This window comes from Opisthocomus hoazin, chromosome 5 (genome assembly GCF_030867145.1).
Source record: "Opisthocomus hoazin isolate bOpiHoa1 chromosome 5, bOpiHoa1.hap1, whole genome shotgun sequence".
Taxonomy (NCBI): Eukaryota; Metazoa; Chordata; class Aves; order Opisthocomiformes; family Opisthocomidae; genus Opisthocomus; species Opisthocomus hoazin.
The window spans coordinates 26,574,139-26,594,160 of NC_134418.1; the positions used below are offsets into that span (position 1 = coordinate 26,574,139).

The 20,022-nt window shown below is 42.7% G+C and overlaps 1 protein-coding gene across 3 annotated transcripts in view; it reads left to right on the plus strand.

Annotated features, from left to right (window-relative positions):
• Positions 1-19,298, plus strand: part of PGCKA1 (PDCD10 and GCKIII kinases associated 1) — a 46,446-nt gene extending 27,148 nt beyond the window's left edge. For all 3 annotated transcript variants that reach the window (XM_075422162.1, XM_009935524.2, XM_075422163.1), the window contains 2 exons: positions 16,005-16,052; positions 17,155-19,298. In XM_075422162.1, coding sequence (XP_075278277.1) covers positions 16,005-16,052; positions 17,155-18,109 — 1,003 coding nt within the window. In that variant the 3' untranslated portion in view covers positions 18,110-19,298. The remainder of the gene's footprint in view (positions 1-16,004; positions 16,053-17,154) is intronic.
• The last annotated feature ends 724 nt before the right edge of the window (positions 19,299-20,022 follow it).

The window sequence follows — 20,022 nt, forward strand, 5'->3', positions numbered from 1 at the left end:
AAGAAAAAGTGACTTCTGTGCCAGAAGACAGAAAACAAGCAGCTCCACAGCCAGTTGTGCTGACATACAACATTCACATCGAGGGATTTGTTTGCTTCCCTGTCAGTACTGCAAAGAAAATCAAAATGTCCAGATTCTGACTCCTTCAGTCCCAGAGTAACAAATATTCTGAAAGGCATATTCTGTCCTTACGTGCATTCTCCCAGTCCCCTCTGGTGAGGGTGCAGGAAATTAAGGCCACATCATGGCCAGGAGAGAATCTGCTTTGTATTCACATTGCCACGCGGATCTTGCATTGCTACAGGATCTTAGGGACTGCCATACCAGTTCAAATCAACGGACCTGAATGACCCCGACTTTTAGCTCAGTCCCAAGTTTAGTGCTTCTTTGAGTTTATGTCACACATAGGTATCAAGATCCCCCAGATATGCCTCATCAGGCACTCTAATTCATCAGTTTGCTCAGCAGCATCTCACACGCAGCCGAAAAGGGGCACAGCCAAAAGTAAATCTGTCAAGGGCTGGATGCAGCTGCAGACCCTGACATATTGTTGCTTTCTTCACATGTCCCTTTCTGACCTCAGCATCTGCCCTTCCGCAAATTCAGTTAAAATTTCAATCTGATCTTCCACCAGGGAGAGCAACATCTTTCCACTACCACCATCTTTAACAGATGTCTTTGACCTCTCAGGAATTGTTGAATTTTCTCAGTCCTTAAAATTTAGCAAAGCCTTTAATATACTGATAGATCAAGCAGCATGCTTCTACCCTCTCTCCCTACTCTTTGAGACCTAAATTTACTGAGTCCTGTAAAGTTATTCAGTCCTTCTTCATGACCTCATCTTTCATTCAAAGGCTGAAATCTCACTTCTTAGACAGAACTAGAAGCATCTGTAAGAAAGCTACCACAAGACCTTTAGTTTTTCTCTCTTTCTTAGTATTTTAAACATAGGTCTGAGAGACCAACTGGGGGAAACAAACAAACAAACAAATCATCAGATTTTGAATTTTATATAGTTTTTATGCCAGGAGAAATGGTTCAACCATTAGGAAAAAAGAAAGCGTAAAGAACAATAACATACATATAAAACCCTCAGTGTTCCCAGTGAAATAGACAACTAGTCAGAAATTTGTCGATGGAGGGACTTATCAAGATTCTTTTTTGAAGTAAACCAAAATGTCTCCACCGATTCCAGCGTATGACTGTTTCTCAAGCAGGCATACAGAATGTGGATGCACCCAGTGTAAAAGGCTTGTGGCCTTCAGTATGTTCAGACCAAGCCACTGAACAGGGTTGAAATTACAGAATATCACTGAGGCAGGATAGAGCAGTTCAAACTTAGGTTTGATCATCCAGCTAATATGACAAGGGGAAATACCTAGGACAGGCGTTAGGTAACACATCACAGTATAGATATTTCTACCAAGAACCAGGAAGCAGCCTCTGTGAATGTACAGAATAAGAACTGAAGACAAGGAACAGAGGAGTATTTTGGAGTATTCAAATATTTCAGAAATTATTAGGAGCACGTAACAGCAACACTAACATTATGTGAACATGGAACAGAATTTCCAAATTATAGCTTTTATTTTTACTGCAACATCTTTATAAGCTACCTCATTGTAAAATAAACATAAAAAAACAGAACTTGGACATTTATGGCATTCGTCAATCACCGTGCGCTTTTCTTTCAGCTACCTCATGCAACCAAGCCAAACAAGTTCTCTGTATGATGTTTTCCTACTATTCCCTTGAGAAGTCCCTCAGGCGTCAGAGCAATGACCCTGTGAAATCCATAACTAGGATTTCAGTAGTTGCGTTTCCAAAGCTGGGGAGCAAATAATGAGACAATTTTACCAACAGGAAAACTGCTTTGACTACCATGGACCTATTCCCTGTTTCAGACCTTTTTATTTATCCATACATACATGTGTATGACACCTAAGGAGAGGTACGTTTATAAACACCTAAGGAGAGGTACATCTATACAGAAATACAACTTTACAACCTAACCTGCCGCGTCATTGCTTTATCACAAAGATTATCACATAAAAATGACAAGCCATTTCCTCTAGCTGAATCTGAGCTGGCCTGCAAGACTGGACAAATGAGGCAAATGAGTCACGTTTTTCTCTTGAAAAGATTCACTGCGTCATACACATGACGCACATGAAGTCTCTACTGTCCTCAGGGAGGAAAGTCACAAATCAGCTGCCACTGCCCCGTTTTTACCCATACCACTGTGGCGTAATGCCTAGCTGGCAGAAAAAGAAGTAATCCATATGGACAACCTGTCCTCAGACCGTATTCAAGCTTCCATTTCACTAAGCCTAGGGCAACCTATTGTCTATCACATGGACGTGTATCATCTGGTCAAGATAGAGCCTTTTAAGCAGAGTCAGGGAAACTAGGAATTTTAGAGGATTTCTTCTTCCAACTCCATTATTATTTGTGTTAAGTCTAATACTTTTAGTGTCCTGCTGACACATTGGCGAATTTTAAGTGCCCAAGCCCAAAACTGAAATCCGCAGCACTCTCTGGAAGTCCACAGACCAGTGTCTGCATTCCACCCCTGACCAAAGCTGTTGTGATGGACATACCAGAGCTCCTACCATCTTGACAGGTCTCAGCAAAATACCTCCTGCCAAGCTCATCTGGGAATTGTAAAATAAGCAGACTATTTGTATTAGGAAACAGGAAAGGCTGTCTAGCCAAATACATGATAGAACAGGGAGCCCAAGTTAAGACCAAGGATTTATCATCAAATACCCACATGTGTCTCAGGTAGGCGGAACAAGGCCCTTTAGCTGGATATCCAGCCCAGTCCGCTGAGAGCTTATGAACTCCTTGCCCTAGGATGTGAGTATACCAGATTTCCTGCAGCCTGAAACCACATGGCATTGCTGAGGCTCCAAAGCCTGGCAGGTGCATTAAGGCCACATCTCACATAGACTAAGAGCTAAAACCTAAAACGCATCAGCCACAGCAACTCCCAGTCAAAACCACAGAGGTGGTGGTGATTATTTTACATAGCATTCAAAGTGTTAGAGAATTCCCTCACAAATTAGGAGCCCTGGTTCAGCCTGACCCTCAGCCTCAAAGCCATGTCTCTCAGCTATCCAAGTCACGTCCTTGATGGAACGCTGGGAAGGAGGCTGCTGAAGCCTGCCTCTGGGAAGGGGGCTGTTCCAGGCATATGCAAAGAGTCCTGTGACTTGTAGCCCTGTGGCAGCACTATCTCAGCCCCTGTTTTTATGTGAAGCATTTTAAAAAGACATTGGATACAACAAAGGTTTTTCAGACCAAGGGTTGAAACCCAAGAATCCATTCGCCATGGTGCAAAGTCGCACAAGGTTGCAAAGAGACACTTTGACCTCCCAAGAGAGATGAGTTTTCAGACACGGTCCCTCTTAGTTACACAAAAATTAGCTATAGTTATTTTGAGGCTCCAGCTGTGTTCCTAAACACAGATTCCCACTTGGGCCTAGCCTAACACAATTACCGAATCAAATATAGTTTCTGTACTGATTGCTTCTTTCACACGTACATGACCATCTGCTTATCATATCCATTTTTTTGCCTTGTCACATGTTTAGACCACGCATCCCTTGGAAAGGAGCACGTTTCTATGTTCGCCTCTTCACAGTACGGCCCCAAACATGACTCGGGGGCTTAGGACCCACTAGAGTACAAACTGTTATATTTTATAGGATTAACAATATTAAAAGATAGGAAATATAAACTTGAGTAACTTAAACACCAGACAGTGATGTACCTTTGGGAAGACGAGATGTAGTGAATAAGCTTGGATGAAGAGGAAATGAGTGGTTTTATGCTGCAAGCTATATTTGTTTTTCCTTTGTGCAAACTGGCTAATGATTGTGAGAGTGTTACCCTTTGCCCCACTTTTCCTTTTAATCATCAAAAACAAAACAAACATTTTGTATGGTAAATAATGGCGGTAGGGAAATGCTCTGTGACCTAGTGCTGTGAGTGATGAGGAACTAGTCAGAGAGAATGCATTTCCTCTTAAATATCTTATAAATACTTAAAATCAATTGCAAAGAGCGTAACAGGAAAAAAGGGCACATTCAGATCACCTCTAAGTTGTAGTCCATGTGCCTTCTAGGACACTCTACTGCAGTAACAAGGGCCTCAAAAGAAAGGTCCACTTTCCCTACGAGCTGGCCTTACTTTCTCAGAGGTGTTTACAAAAAAACCTACAGCCACCAGAGAGATTAGTCAGTGAATCAAATAGTACAAGAATTACTTTAAAATCAAAAACACTGGCAGAGTGGAAATACACATCTATGATGAGAACAAAACATGGGACTTCACATACTGACTAATACTGTCAGGAAGCCCCCAGGTGTAAGCGGGAGACCTGTCTGACCTGAGTGCTTTGGAAAGAAAGACATTTTGAGGAGGAGTTAGCAGGACTTAACATACCTATACATATTATTACATTTTTTTGGAAGATCCGCTTAGGCAATAGCGAACAGTTATAACTGCAAACAAAACACCTTTTGTAAAACTGACAGCAACTACTTTTCACTACCACCCCCTTCTGCCAGCACACCTGCAAACAAGTGCAGGTGTGTTCAAGCTGAACTGGCAACACACAAGCTTTCCTGCCTTGAGACCTGCCCACCACTGCGTCTTAGTCTGGTGCGAAAAAGCCAGAAGGTGAAGGGGCAAGGTGGGAGCAGAAATCTCATCAGGATCTGATAAAAACATAGCTAGATGCCTGGGGGCATGGGGAGAGAGCAGCTGTGAAGAAGGGGAGCAGTTGCTGATGCTGCATTTGCATCAACTCAGATGTTCCCCATTCCAGGTAAGTATTTACACTGGCATGTAACAACTGGCAAGTATTGCCGCTGCCAGCTATACTGGTACAGTTTCTTGGTATTACACTTACACATAGGCAGGATAATTAGCATGTATTTTTTCCCGATCAGCAGCATCAGGCTAAATCTGACCTTTTCCCAGCTCTTTGAGTGAGAATATGAATGTAAATTATTTCCATATTTCCAATGTAAGTATTTCCATTACTCTGAGCATCCTCACTGCCAGAGTTGCTTCTCATCAGATTGCAGCCAGACATGGTCGGTGAAGTGGATAGAGAACTGGCTGAATGGCAGAACTCAGAGGGTTGTCATCAGCGGCGCTGAGTCTAGTTGGAGGCTGGTGACAAGTGGTGTCCCTCAGGGGTCAGTGCTGGGCCCAGTCTTGTTTAACTTCTTCATCAACGACCTGGATGAAGAGTTAGAATGTACCCTCAGCAAGTTTGCTGACGACACCAAACTGGGAGGTGTGGTAGATACACCAGAAGGCTGTGCTGCCATTCAGCGTGACCTGGATAGGCTGGAGAGCTGGGCAGAGAGGAACCTGATGAGGTTCAACAAGGGCAAGTGCAGGGTCCTGCACCTGGGGAGGAACAACCTCATGGCCAATGGGATCCTGGGGTGCATCAAGAAGAGTGTGGCCAGCAGGACAAGGGAGGTTCTCCTTCCCCTCTACACTGCCCTGGTGAGGCCTCATCTGGAGTACTGTGTCCAGTTCTGGGCTCCCCAGTTCAAGAAGGATGAAGAGCTACTGGAGAGAGTCCAGCGGAGGGCTACAAGGATGGTGAGGGGACTGGAGCATCTCCACTACGAGGAGAGGTTGAGGGAACTGGGCTTGTTCAGCCTGAAGAAGAGAAGGCTGCGAGGGGACCTTATAAATGCCTACAAATATCTGAAGGGTGGGTGTCAGGAGGATGGGGCCAAGCTCTTTTCAGTGGTGCCCAGTGACAGGACAAGGGGTAATGGGCACAAACTGAGGCACAGGAAGTTCCGTCTGAACATGAGGAGGAACTTCTTCTCTCTGAGGGTGACGGAGCACTGGAACAGGCTGCCCAGGGAGGTTGTGGAGTCTCCTTCTCTGGAGATATTCAAGACCCGCCTGGACAAGGTCCTGTGCAGCCTGCTGTAGGTGACCCTGCTTCGGCGGGGGGGTTGGACTAGATGACCCACAGAGGTCCCTTCCAACCCCTACTATTCTGTGATTCTGTGATTCTGTGATCACACTGGCAGGATGCTTTTTCCCAGCACTGAGAAATGCCACAGCACACACTCACAACTAGAGGACATAATTGACTCCTACACAGTAGACACACCTCTCAGCTAGGAGACTGCACTCTCCCTTGGATGCCATTATGAATAATCAAAAGACATAATATGCAGTTTGTACTATTTCATGTACATAGCAATTAGTGTTGACAGCTAATGTTGTGATCCTGGGACAGAGAGCACCGTAAGTGCAAGTTTTTGTATATTATTGCAAATTTCCTGGATAAACTCTTAATACATGCATACATTTTCAGATGACACCATGCAGATAGAGGTTAAAATCATGATAACATTACTCCTACTGGTTATTTGGTGAGTAGGCCATAGTTTGGTGATTAGCTGATGATGTATTGATGGTTCATCAAGCACGCTTTAGTGTTTGTTATTTGAGTGTTTGATATTAAATCACATTGCTCTGTGAGCTCCCAAAAACTGTGGGATTAAGTTAATTAGAAACAATCCTGTTCAAGTGTCACTTGTATTGCTTTTCCCCTTGCTACGACTGCTGGCATACCTTTGTCATTTAAGGATTCTGTTATCCTGTTATGTACTACCTTGCTGAAGCAAAAACGTGTTGTGATATCGGAGCTACTTCATTGGTGCCAAAAGAACCACTCTATGTCAGAACACAAAACATCAAAGTTTATGAAGCCATAACTGAGCAAGTCCTGTAAATTCCCAGGTAACAAGAAACACATGCTTCTGAGGCATGACAGTCTCCAGGTTTTAATACCCGCCCTGGTTAAAGCCACTATTCTCCCTTGAAAAAGCTACAAGAAGTGTAAATCAGTTTCATGGCTTCATTGGGAAGAAGCATAAATTATACCCCTAAAGCCCTATGCACAAAACCAACACCAAACTTCATGCCTTGAATAGCATACAGAACACACCAAATTCAATTCCTCCCTCACTGAAACAGTCATTGTCTGTATACAGTACCAGTGTGTAATATCACCCAAAAGTTTGACACTTCACTCACAGAAGCACATAAAGAATCAGGCCACTGCCTCAAATAACATACAAGCCATGGGCTCAATTCAGCCTGGCCAGGGAGAAAAAAAGGGGAAGAATCATCTTCAAAAAATACATAAATATTCTGCTCAACAGCTGAAGATAGCGTAAGGATTATTTACATTCATGCAATGATGACATCTGTCTGTGAAAAACAGGGGACTGGATTTGAAAAGAAACAGAGGGTAGCAATGGGAGTCAAACAGCCTAAGCTGACTGCCCTAAGTCACCACTGCAGTTCGGCGGTGGCTGAAGAAGTTTTATTTAAGTCTTTGATGAGTCCCTCTGTGTCAGCTTCTCTTATCTTCACAGTTGGCTGTACTAGAGATGCATGCAAAACATTCAGCAGGCAAATAAGGCCTCAGTGGAGAATAAAAGTGGCTGGTAGTCCTATGCAGCTCCCTAGCTTTGTAAAGTAAAGTAAATGAAAAGACGACAGGCAACAATAACCTTGGCAATAACCTTGTGCTGGCAGGACAGCACAAGGCTCTTTCTGGCAGACACTCGGACACTCCTTATTCCCAAACACAGAGATTGCCTCCCACAAAAGAGCAGGGCAAACCAAGCTACACCAGGAAAAGCAATTGCACAGTTCCCTTTTCTTGCAGAGCAACGCAGACAGCAGGGACTGCAGAGTGACTCAGAATCAATCCGCAGATCATGCTCCGTCTGCGGGACAGCACAGCCAGGTATCTACTAGGGCTGAACTACAAGATGGCTGAAACATGGAAACCACACTTCAGTGCTGCACTTTAAGAAAGTGTGAACAAAGAGACTGAAGTCAATTCAACTACAGAAAAACAGACAGACAAAAAAAGCCCATGAGGTGGGACCAGATTCCTATAAGGGAGAATATTACAGTATTTCCTCAAGTTAGTTCATTTCTCTTCGATTATATACAACAATTCAATTCTTCCCTGAAAAACTTTTAAAATAAATTTCCAGACTAAGATTCAGTGAGGAAAAAGGAAAGTAGATAGATTTCAGTCCAGCTCTAAGTACTGGTCTCAATGCAGAAATAAGCACAGACTAGTTATCAAATTGTTGCCTCCGTAACAACTACGCTAGGATGAGAGTTGCCAAAGACTCTGGAGAGAAGATCAGGCGTTCTACGCCACTTTAATTTTCACAGTTTTTTTGTTTCTCACCTATATGCTAAATGTGACTGTTCCAGATAAATTGGTCTACAACGTTCAGGTACAGGAGTAGAACTAAGAAGTAATCTGGAGTTTTCACAGAATCACAGAATGGTAGGGGTTGGAAGGGACCTCTGTGGGTCATCTAGTCCAACCCTCCTGCCGAAGCAGGGTCACCTACAGCAGGCTGCACAGGACCGCGTCCAGGCAGGTCTTGAATATCTCCGGAGAAGGAGACTCCACAACCTCCCTAGGCAGCCTGTTCCAGGGCTCCGTCACTCTCAGAGGGAAGAATCACAGAATCACAGAATGGTAGGGGTTGGAAGGGACCTCTGTGGGTCATCTAGTCCAACCCTTCTGCCGAAGCAGGGTCCCCTACACCTAAGTTTTGTAGGAAAGTAATTTGTTTTCAGAAGACATTTCTCTTTCAGCTCCAAAGGTTTTATCTGTGACGTTAGCCTCCCCAGAGCATTATAGAATCACAGGACAGTTTTGGTTGGAAAGGACCTTCAAAGGTCATTTAGTCCAACTTCCCTACAATGAGCAGGGACTTCTTCAACTAGATTAGGTTGCTCAGAGGATTCTGGGCCCAGGACGGGGCCGGGGGGGGGGGTGTCCTCTCTCTCTCTCTCTCTTTGGAGGCCCTCTGGCCTCAGAATAGTGACTAAGGTCAGGAAAAAAACCACGGGATTTGAAGTGTTCTTCTGTGTTTTAAGCAAAGTGAGACAGTTCTTACAGATGGTATTCATCCAACAGCAGTGATTAGCCTGCACAGTGCGTGGCTAACCAAATTATGTCCCTGCTCTTTCTTCCGTTACAACCTTTTCCTTGTTATCATCTCTCCCTCTACCACAGGCTTGTGATTTTTTCTGTTTTATGTTTACTAGTTTTCTGCGTTTCTAAATATAGTTCTTCTTAGCTTTACCATCTGTCCCACAATCTTTTTGAGCCTCTTTTATATTACCTGTCACCCAGATCAATCGTTCCTCTGCCTCCAACCCTCAGCAACACATTGCAGTTCCCTCCTCCAACCTAGAGACGCCTGACCCTTTCTCAGACCTTGGCACATGCCGAGGACAGCCTCTGAAATCTTCCAAGCGGTGTGAAAGCCTGCGCAGCACAGAAGGCACCTCCCACGAGGAGAGGCTTGCCAAGTGATAGAGGTCTCTAAGGTTATTCCAACCTCAAATTCTCTATATTCCCTCTGTATGTGTTTCTCTGCGAACACTTTCTCTCCCTACATTTACTTCTGTGAATGTCTCCTACCTGGTTAGCATTTGGCATCTATATGATACCTCACTAGCAAAAAAACCCCACTACATAAATTGTATTTGTGTTAGTTGTGAAGCAGCCAGGCTTAATTTTAATGAGCAAGGGGTTGTGTCCATTGCAAAGAGACTGGCAGCTCAGGCCAGTACCCTGGGAACGGACAGGTTCCACTGAGGAGCACAAAGCACAGCAGAGTGACAGGGAAAACACCAGCAGTGTCTGGTCTGAAAAGTGAGCAGAAAGAGGCACCCCAGGCCCCTGGGAGATGCAGAATTCGGGCTCAGCAGCCCAGATAACACAAGCATAGTAAAAAAACTCCTTACTTTGTAATTTAGAGTGGGAAAGGACAGAGGAGCGAGAAAAGCGAAAGAAACAGCAAAAGCTCATAAAGCACCAGGGTGTGGGGGAGGAACAACCCACACAAACAAAGCAACTGGCATAAAAAGAACGACCCAGATCAAAAGTCACCCAGCCAGAGGTATCAGTTTGAGACCTACTAGAAAAGTGATTTTCATATGCTCTCCCCTCACCTTTCTGCCTCTGCTCCTGGAGGGGTTTTAAGAACTTTAAAAAAAAAAGACAAAAGAAAAAACAAACCATGAACAAAAATAAGACTGGCTTTTTTCTGTTTCTGTGTAAACTCCCAAGAATGTTGAGAAAGGTTCTCAAACCATCTTTATTTCTCAAAAATATTTCTCCTTTTCTTTTCATGACATTATGTTTTGTTTGCCTTTTGTTTATTGATAACACAGCTACAGTTTAAATAGACAATAGAAGCTATGTTATTACATAATTTAAAATCAGATACGTTGTGTTTCTCAAATCTGATAAAGCAAAGCAGACTTCTCTTAAAGCACACGGTGGCTTGTCATGCAAGGTTATGTGTTTGGAGTCAGACACTAGTCTTGTTATCCTCAGCAAGGTCTCATACTTAGAAGTCCCATTTCATTTTCTTAGCAGGTGCCACCATAAGAATATTTAACATCCTTCCCTTTTTAAGCATTTGTTTTGCTGATGGGATTGCTGTCCTGCTCTCCTCAAATGAAGTCTACTACCTCATTAATAACCATAGTAGGATTTTTTCTAGCTGATTTTAAAGTAGTTGCTCTTCTGTATCATCTTCTTTTAAAGGAAGAAACTCACTCTTTCACAACATAGAATGGCTTTGGTTGGAAGGGACCTTTAGAGTTCATCTAGTCCAACCCCCCTGCAGTGCGCAGGGACATCTCCAATGAGATCAGGTTGCTCAGAGCCCCATCCAACCTGGCCTTGAATGTTTCCAGGGATGGGGTATCTCCCACCTCTCCGGGCAACCTGTTCCAATGCTTCACCACCCTCATCGTAAAAAATGTCTTCCTTATATCCAGTCTGAATCTATTCTCCTTTAGTTTAAAACCATTACCCCTTGTCCTATTGCAACAGGCCCTGCTAAAAAGCCTGTCCTCATCTTTCTTAAAGAAAGTCCCCTTAAAACCTCCTTTAAGTTCCGAAAGGATGCAATAAGGTCTCCCCAGAGCCTTCTCTTCTCCAGGCTGAACAGTCCCAACTCTCTCAGCCTTTCCTCATCAGAAAGCTGTTCCAGCCCTCTGGTAATTTTTGTGGCCCTCCTCTGGACCCGTTTCAACAGGTCCATGTCTTTCCTGTGCTGAGGGCTCCAGAGCTGGACACAGGACTCCAGGTGGGGTCTCGCCAGAGCATAGGGGCAGAATCACCTCCCTCGACCTGCTGGCCACACTTCTGTTGATGCAGCCCAGGATATGGTTGGCCTTCTGGGCTGTGAGCACACATTTGTCAGCTCATGTTCAGCTTTTGACCTACCAGTACCCCCAAGTCCTTCTCGGCAGGGCTGCTCTCAATCCCTTCATCCCCCAGCCTGTATTGATACTGGGGCTTGCCCCGACCCATGTGCAGGACCCTGCACTTGGTCTTGTTGAACCTCATGAGGTGCACACGGGCCCACTTCTCAAGCTTGTCCAGGTCCCTCCAGATGGTATCCCATCCCTCAAGTGTGTCAACTGCACTGCTCAGCTTGGTGTCATCTGCAAACTTGCTGAGGGTGCACTTGATCCTGCTGTGTCACTAATGAAGATATTAAACAGTACTGGTCCCAGTATGGACCCCTGAGAGACACCACTTGTCACCGATCTCCATCTGGACATCAGGCCTTTGACCACTACCCTCTGGATGCGACCATCCAACCAATTCCTTATCCACTGAACAGTCCACCCATCAAATCCATCTCTCTCCTATTTAGAGAGAAAGATGTTGTGGTGGTCTTCCTGGTCTCTCTGCAAATACTCATTTAATACTTTGCAAGGACATTACATCTAGACTATATTTTGCATGGTCAGCTGGTGTGGCTGAGGGAAACACACACAGAGTTGGGCCTCATCCGTCTCTTTCACTGAATAAAAGTATCATAACTTTAACTGAAGCAAGCACTGATGCTGAATATCCAAACCACAAGGCTATCGTACTTTCTCATGCTGCAAGAATCTGATTGTTTTGTAGAATTGGTACAAGTTCAACCTCAGAGACAAATATTAGAACATTCAGCAGCTACTCAAAGCCGGAAAGTAAAGGTTCAAAATTAAGTAGAGTAAAAAAAATTAATTCTAGGCCTCCCTCATTCCTCTCACCTGAACAGCTCCATCTCCTTCCTATAAACACTCCAACTGTTCCAGTGCCTGGAAAAAAAAAAAAAAAAAAAAAAAAAAAAAACCACCAAAAAAAAAACCAGGCTGTACTTAACATTTCAGTAGAGCTTTAATACCAGATGATGTGCTGGTGTTCAGGATTAAGTGACTGCATAATAACCAGCAACAGAAATACAGAAATTTACAGGCCTTCAGGAACTTCATGACTGATCCTAGACATCATTCTTTCTCAATGACAATTTGATCTGAGTTCTGAGGATCTAAACGTTGAGGCCAAGCATTTTACTGCTGCTTTAGACAGGCAGTCTTTTTTTGGGTGGGAGGGGGGAACTAGCCCTGAAAGTGTTCTGCAAGGGAGCATTCTCCATCACATCATGTTCATCTGAAATTATATAATCAATTTAGCAGCACAAAATATCTAACAGAATAGATGTCTTATAAAAAGGCAAAAAAAGTTTGAACATAAAAGAATGCAATGTTTCTAAACTCAGTATCAGATAACACATCATTATCCATTGCTTGAGCTCTCTAACCGTTTTTGGTCTGTAGCATGTGCTTGATTCAAACTGCTCCAGACAGGAACTTTTTAATACTACTTATCCGTTAATGGAACTACAAACGTCACACAATACACAAGTCTTTAGAGCAAGGTACCTAAAACAAGATAGATAGGACTAAAGCATGTTTTTTCATCCTATAAAAGCAATTTGTTCCTCAGAATTATTTTCCAACTTGACTTGAAAGATTATTATAAATATAGAAGAAAAGGGCAAGGGAAAAAAAAACAAAACAGTGTTCAGACAGAGACATTGTAAAACCATATTCCTATTTCAGGGATGTGAAATAATTTATAAGATAATATAACATAAAGTATTTTCCATATGTAATAGTTTATTCATGCTAGAGGACAGATCCAGTTGTAACTAATCAGTGGAAAAGCTTAATGCAGTAGCTGCAGAGATAATTCAAACAGTAACTGTAATTAAAAAAAAACAACCAGGAAAGTGCTTCCCATGAAAGCAACAACAGTAATTTCCATTTATAATTGCCTTCTATGACAATCGCAAGCGTCTTTACAACAGAATAAAGGACAGTAATTAGCACTTCCCAATGGTTAAAACCTATGAGCAAGATTTTGTGATTTAAAAATCACAAAAAATTAGAAATAAAAGCACTGAGTAGGAAATTTGTCAGATAAAAGTTTAAACAAAAGCAGCCTGACCTAAAGTACCCATAGCCAGCGAGAAGCAGTATCTGTTCTCAGAACTGATCTGCATACAAACAAGGACTAGTTTCACCAAACCCATAAACTTTAAAGCCAAGCCAAAGGCTGTGTGGGCATTTCAGTGGGCTCATGCAGCAACTGACAGCCATTAAAGTTATCATGATTTAGCAGAGAAATACTTGCATACTTTTAGCCCACAGCAAGCATGAGGGATGGTAAAAGTCTGTAGAGAAAGAGGCTTAACATAAGCCAAGTTGCACTGCCTTTCCCATGAACAGAGATCACACGGTGACTTACCTAACACATGCCAACCACTGAGACTCGAGGGCTGAGTCTATCCACCGCTGGTCAATTTTATGCATTTTTTGTTCTTTCAGTTTAGAAGCAAGTTTAAGTGAAAACTAAAGATGTTGGTCAAACCAAAAAACATGACCACATAGGGCTTAGCTCAACTGCATTAACTTCAGATCAGTCTTAACTGAAAGAAGGGCTATAGCTAACTCCGCTTTTAACATGATCAAAGCAAACTGTATTAAGAATTCCTCTTTGGCTGGAAAAGATGGCTATGCCAGCAGCTCAAATAAGCCCTGTATCTAGTCACACCCGTCCAAATGCCTTCGTACTCTAAAGCAACTGCACATAAGGAGGGTCAGTACACATGGCTACCTCTCCAGTCACTGCACCCTCTTCAGATGAAAAACCTTGTATCAGAATTCCTGCTGTGACATTGTTGAGGGGTGGGTGACAACACCACACAGCATGAGATCAGCAGAAATGTGGAAGGGAGAATGCATTTAAGCAGCACGAAGACAGAGGAGGCAAAGCACCTGGCTTACAAGCCATCCCAACAGGCACTGAGCTACACAGCAAGCTGGCTACTCCTGATAGGAGTTTCTGCTCTAAAACAGTTCACGTGCAGACAAAGAAAAAAAGCATAAGTAGGAGCAGCTACACCCTAAAACCAGCTGCTGAATGACTGCAGGCCCTTAGAGGCTTCAGGAACAAGGGGCTTGACATCATTCTGTTCAGTGCTAACACCAGAGGAAGTCGGATCATAGAGGAAAAAAAGAAAGTGAGGCAATAAGCATATAGAACAGAGTTTTGATTGTAATTTCTGCTAGCATAATCACTGATGTGCAGTTCAGGCCATGCCTGGTAAGAATAAATCAATATTACTTTCCCTTGGTGTTTTGTGAATAAATGACTCCAAAAAATACCCTGACCTTGCATCATCAATTTCTGTTTTATGGGAAGTGAGCTGCCATCCTTAGGCAATGGCAAAAGTATGTGAGGTTTTAGAACATCAAGAGAAAAAGAAAGAGTCTGAATAACAATGGACAAAATGTATTAACTGCCTGTCCTGACTTGATTTACTTGAAATACGATAGCCCCAACCCATAAAGAATAATGTTTTTTCCAGGATTTTGGGATGTTCAGATCCGTATCTTCACTTTAGGTTCAGAACATAAAAAGTTCTCACGGGTCCAAATTAGCAAACTATTTCTTCCCATAATAAAAGACTTTAGCATATGAGCCATGTAATTGACAGCTCTTAGCATCTCACTGGGTCAGGCAATGACACACCTACACAGAAAGCTTGCAACATACAGAGATGTAGCAAAACGCACACACTCTGCTAGCGCTAGTCAAACTCTCAAGAATTTACCATAATAAAATGGTGCAACACACTGCATATAATAAAGCCCCAATCCCAGGAATGTGTCTGTGTCTAAGAGATGGTTCCACAAAAATGTCACCTCAATGCTCAGTAGTTGTCACAGAGCTAGTCAGGTGGGGACAGCAGTTATCAGGAAGATACAAAAGTACGGTTCCCCACACCTTGAGAACTCCACATTTGTGGTTCCCACACCCCATCTAAGAAGGATGTTGAAATGCAAAAGACCCAGAGAATCATCACAAGGACAATCTATAGGCATGAAACAATGTCAGTATGGGTAACATTTAAAAAGATGAAGATCCTTAAGACTGCACACCAGAACTGAAGGGGCAGTACAGGATTTGTATTATAGTGATAACAGGATATGATGCTCATGGTCTGTTCTAATCCAAGAACTAGAAGGCATCAAATACTGCTAGCAAGAACCAGGTTCAAGTCACACGTAAGCAGGTCCTTCTTCACACAGGCAAGGCTGGGCTGTGAACCTCCTGACTACAGGATGCTGTAGGTGCTAACAGTTTACTGGAGTTCAGAAAGCAATCAAATTCATGGAAGAGAAGTCCACCAATAGCTGCCACATAATTTCAAAAAAAAAAAACAAAAAAAAAAACCCAAACCAAAACACTACTGTCTGACTTAGGAGTCTCCAAATATTCTGGGAAAGCACCACTGTCTGTGTAAGAACTACTAATTTCTCCCCCAGATTTTTTCCCCAACTAAAGGCCACTGTCAATACAAGATAGAAACCTAGAAAGACCTTGCACTGTAGTGCATCCATTCTTGTGTAGGCATCTTCCCTTTTCATAAATAAAACCCTTCTAAACCTGAGCATCATTTTCAATGCATTTATCCACACGATAATTTCATAATGCTTCACTCACTTCCCCTCTCCCCTGCCTTCCCTCTCTCTCTTTTCAGATTAAAGAAAATCCAGATGGGGTGCAGGTGCTGCAAAATGATACAAAGGTACAACAGAACAAGAGCTGCTTAGACTGAACAAAAGAAACACATTAAAACATGTGCCTGCGCTCCCCTACAGCTGTTGCTTCAATTAAGCCTATTTACAAGGCTGGAGTTTTTCCACAGTTTACGGTATCTTTAAAGTCACGCCAGCGCATAGGCATACTGATTTGCTGTGAACATCCTTTAGATTTACTGTAATTGAGCGCCATTTCTGTAATTCCTATCCCATAGAAAAACTGTGGGCATTGAAAACTCATCTTTAGCAAAGCTCTTTCTCATTTAGGTAGCAAAACCTTCCCTCAATTCAGTAGAACAAGGAGCACAGACTTTGTCAGATCCTCCCTCTCTCCTAAGCAATGAAAATGAACTACAGATCCTTGCTTCCATATAGCTTTTAAATGTAGTTAGTTGTGGGAGCAATTCCCACATTAAAAGTATCCTGGAGAGGGAGACTAGCCAGAAGCCAAGACTTCAGCCCTACTTGACAGTTACTTCTTCCCTTGGCCACATCTCTAGAACAGGTAAGGTTGTGGGAAAGAAAACTGGTGCTCCGAGAGAAAGAGGAGAAAGAAAAGTGAGACCCTCTGGAAGAAATAAGTCAAGAAAAAGTTAGGAGTAAGAGGAAAAAGTTAAGTAAAAAAGGAAAAAGGAGGGGAGAAAAATAAAAAGAGAAAAGGACAAAAAGATCAGACTTGAAAGGAAGAACACCAGGAAAAAAAATAATGAGATATTTTAGCAATTACACGAGGACATATTAATTAACAGTCTATGCAATGACTACTCATTGGCTAATCTACTCCTCAGGGAAAATAAAAAATAAGGCTGGAAACATGCTATAACCAGCACAAGGTTCTCTGTCATCCTCCTTGCGCTCCTGGTTAACCTCCCTACAGGGGTTAGTCACGGTCAGCGCCGGCAGACAGCAGCCTACAGTTGCACAGTTCAGCATTTCCATTCAGTTTAGCTCATTCTCAGGACCCCAGGTAAAGTTTAGTGACATCAGATCCTCAAGATCTCCAGCTTAAAAATTAAGTTTAATCCTTTTTTGAATTATATTGATTAACAGCATAATTAACATTTCTTCTACAAATTTTCCTTACTCCAGCTATATTTTTGATCCAGAAGAAGTACAATCGCCTGGATGCACTCATGAAGTAAACAGCTACAAAAACAACGAGCAAGGCAGCAATAAATTCAAATTCGAAGCGAACAGTGAAATTCAAGAACACAAAAATGAAGTCCAGAAGGATGAGCCAAACAGAACAGAAAATAAAAATCCAGTAAACAGCACAAAAGAAACTCTCTGTAACCATGGAGGCAATGATTTTCAAGCGGATGGCCCTGTGAAGTGTGTTGCAAAGCTCAATGTTGCAGTCAACGGTGGCAACTCCTGTGCTGGAGCGCACCCCATGCTCAATCCCAGCACAAACCCAGTGAAAGAAGCCAGTGAACAGGGAACCTCCAGCCAGTCAGCAGACCCTTCTTCAGCCAGCAATAGAGACTTTTACACCAAATCAAGTAAATCTGGCCAAGAACCTGACCTAGAGGCAGGCAGTCAGAGGAAGGCAGCCTGCAACGAGCTGAACAGTATTCCAGATAGGAACTACCAGTCTGCAGAAGACAGCATCTTTTTCAAAGGAACTGCGATGCTGGAGACAGAAAACAATGCCATAGAACTGCCAGATATTGATTATCCCCAAAACGGTAATCAAACCAGGAACTATGTTGAAAAAGATAGCTTTTCAGTGAACTGTGCACATTCAGATCAAAACAGTGGTCCTTCACCAGTACAGGACCAGCACCTTTGTGTAACTCTGCCGTCACCTATGAAGGAGAGCAGTACTGAACCTTTCCAAACTGACTCTGCAAGTTTGAGTGAGGGAATTACTGGTGGTATCACTGCCACGGCTGTTACCAAAGTAGCACAGGCATGCACACACCCCAAGCATGAAGACATGAATGGACAAATTGAGGAGGAAGACGCTGAAGTTGCAGCAGCTCTGGCTGCACTGGAAGCTGCAACTGCAGGGGAAGACCTGGAAGATGACGAGGAATACTAGGTGAAGGCTTCTTTCTGATGCACTGGCTAAGATCCAGATTTTATTTCTGGATCTGTATGAACACGTGTACAGCACATGTGGACGGCTGTTATGAACAGCATGTATAAAAGCAGTTGGGACTAAACCTCTGTCCCTTCAGCTGTTTTATACAGCCTTTTAATTTCTACTGCCTGGGGTACGGTAGTGCTCCCTTGGCTAATGGCAATACTAACACTGGGGCCAACCAGGAGGGAAAAGCATTATTTCTTCTACACAGGATATTCTGCTGTATACCCACCTCACCTGGACTCATGCAAACACTTCCTTCGGTTTTGACTCTCAGGAGGGTCTGCGCACACTGCATGCTCCAGGTTCAGAAAACTTCCATTGTTTAAAATAGAACTATAGAAGCCATGGAGTTAGAAACCACATATTTCGTCACCTTAGCACAAAAAAATAAAACTGACCCAAAGTTCTATGATCTAATGAAGCATGAAACAGGGAAGGCAGCTTTGCTTGCACTTCACTGCAGTTACGGTTCGATTCCGGATTAAGCCTAAATCTGTGCACGTGCAGCTGGCGTTAGGGCGATAACCTCATATCTTCCCTTACACCTCTCCTCTGGACTTTCTTTGATACCCCAAGTGACCTGCTTCAGTTCATTAGAGCAGCAGAGGCCTAGCCAAATCCAAGACAGTGGGTAACTTTCTGTTGGTTTAATGAACTGTAAGAATGACACACACAGTGTCAGAGGTGCTGGAGGGTAATCAAAACTCAGTCCTACCAGTTCGGATAGATTAAAACTGTTGTAAAACTACAGCCTGAAACATCTCAGCTCTCTAAATTTTCCAGGCACACCTCACTTGCCTTAACAATACAGTTTGCAAACAGGTTGTGTCTCAAACATCCCCAATAAGATGTGTTTTGTTTATATACAAAGAGCAAGAGCCAGTGTGGATCCCTCCCTGGCTCTGCCATAGTCCTTAAATTTACAGCAGGAAAGGAATCGAGCTTCTAAGTTGAATTAAGTGTAAGACCTGAAAATATTAGCTGCATTCCTGGAGCGTTTACTAGTCTGAAGATAAGAGGAAGGGTATGTTAACCTTTGTTGTGGGGGAAAAAAAAAAGGAGGTAGAGACCAACTTGGTACTTTCAATTCATCAAAAATTAGATCTTAATGGTTGAAACAGAAAGTGCTTGACATTTGATACTGAAATTTTGTGGTTTCTGAGTTTCTGTTATAAACTCTTAATAAATTTTTTTAATCGTAAAAAATAATCTGGTGGCTTCTGTGCTTTACGCATTTTGTGATTATATAACAGTTACATAAAAGAAGTACTATAAGATATATCCCTCATTAGATACATGACAAGTACCAACTATGTGTTTGCCAACAGTATATACTGAATCCTAGCTTAACCATTAACGTATGTAAGGATCAGAATATTAGGAGGTGGGGTTTAAGTAATATGTAGATATTTAAAATCTTTCTGTTTATAGGCAGATTCCCTCTTTTCCTCCAAATACTGCAAGATCAGATCAAGATTTCAATGTCTCAAAACATTAATGATACCCCTAAGAGCAATGAAAAAAGCCTGAAGCTTCAGCTTCAAGACAACTATATTCAGCTGCAGATGAAAGTCACGACACTGTATCTGTAAAATAAAAAAGCTTTATATGTTTCTAAAGTACTGTTGATTTCTCTACCACTTTCCTACTTTAACAGGCCCTTCTAAGCATTTTCATAAGTGCATACAAGTTACATGTGCACATTTGTGTATCAAAGATTACTGTAATACGGAATGACAGTAAACAACTACTGGCACATTGCGTATTACTAGTTATGGTTATGAAAGGACATAGCATATGTCTGATTTTATATCATGAGGGCCCTGAGGCCATCACCAGGCCTGACTGTCCCTGCCCACCCCTCA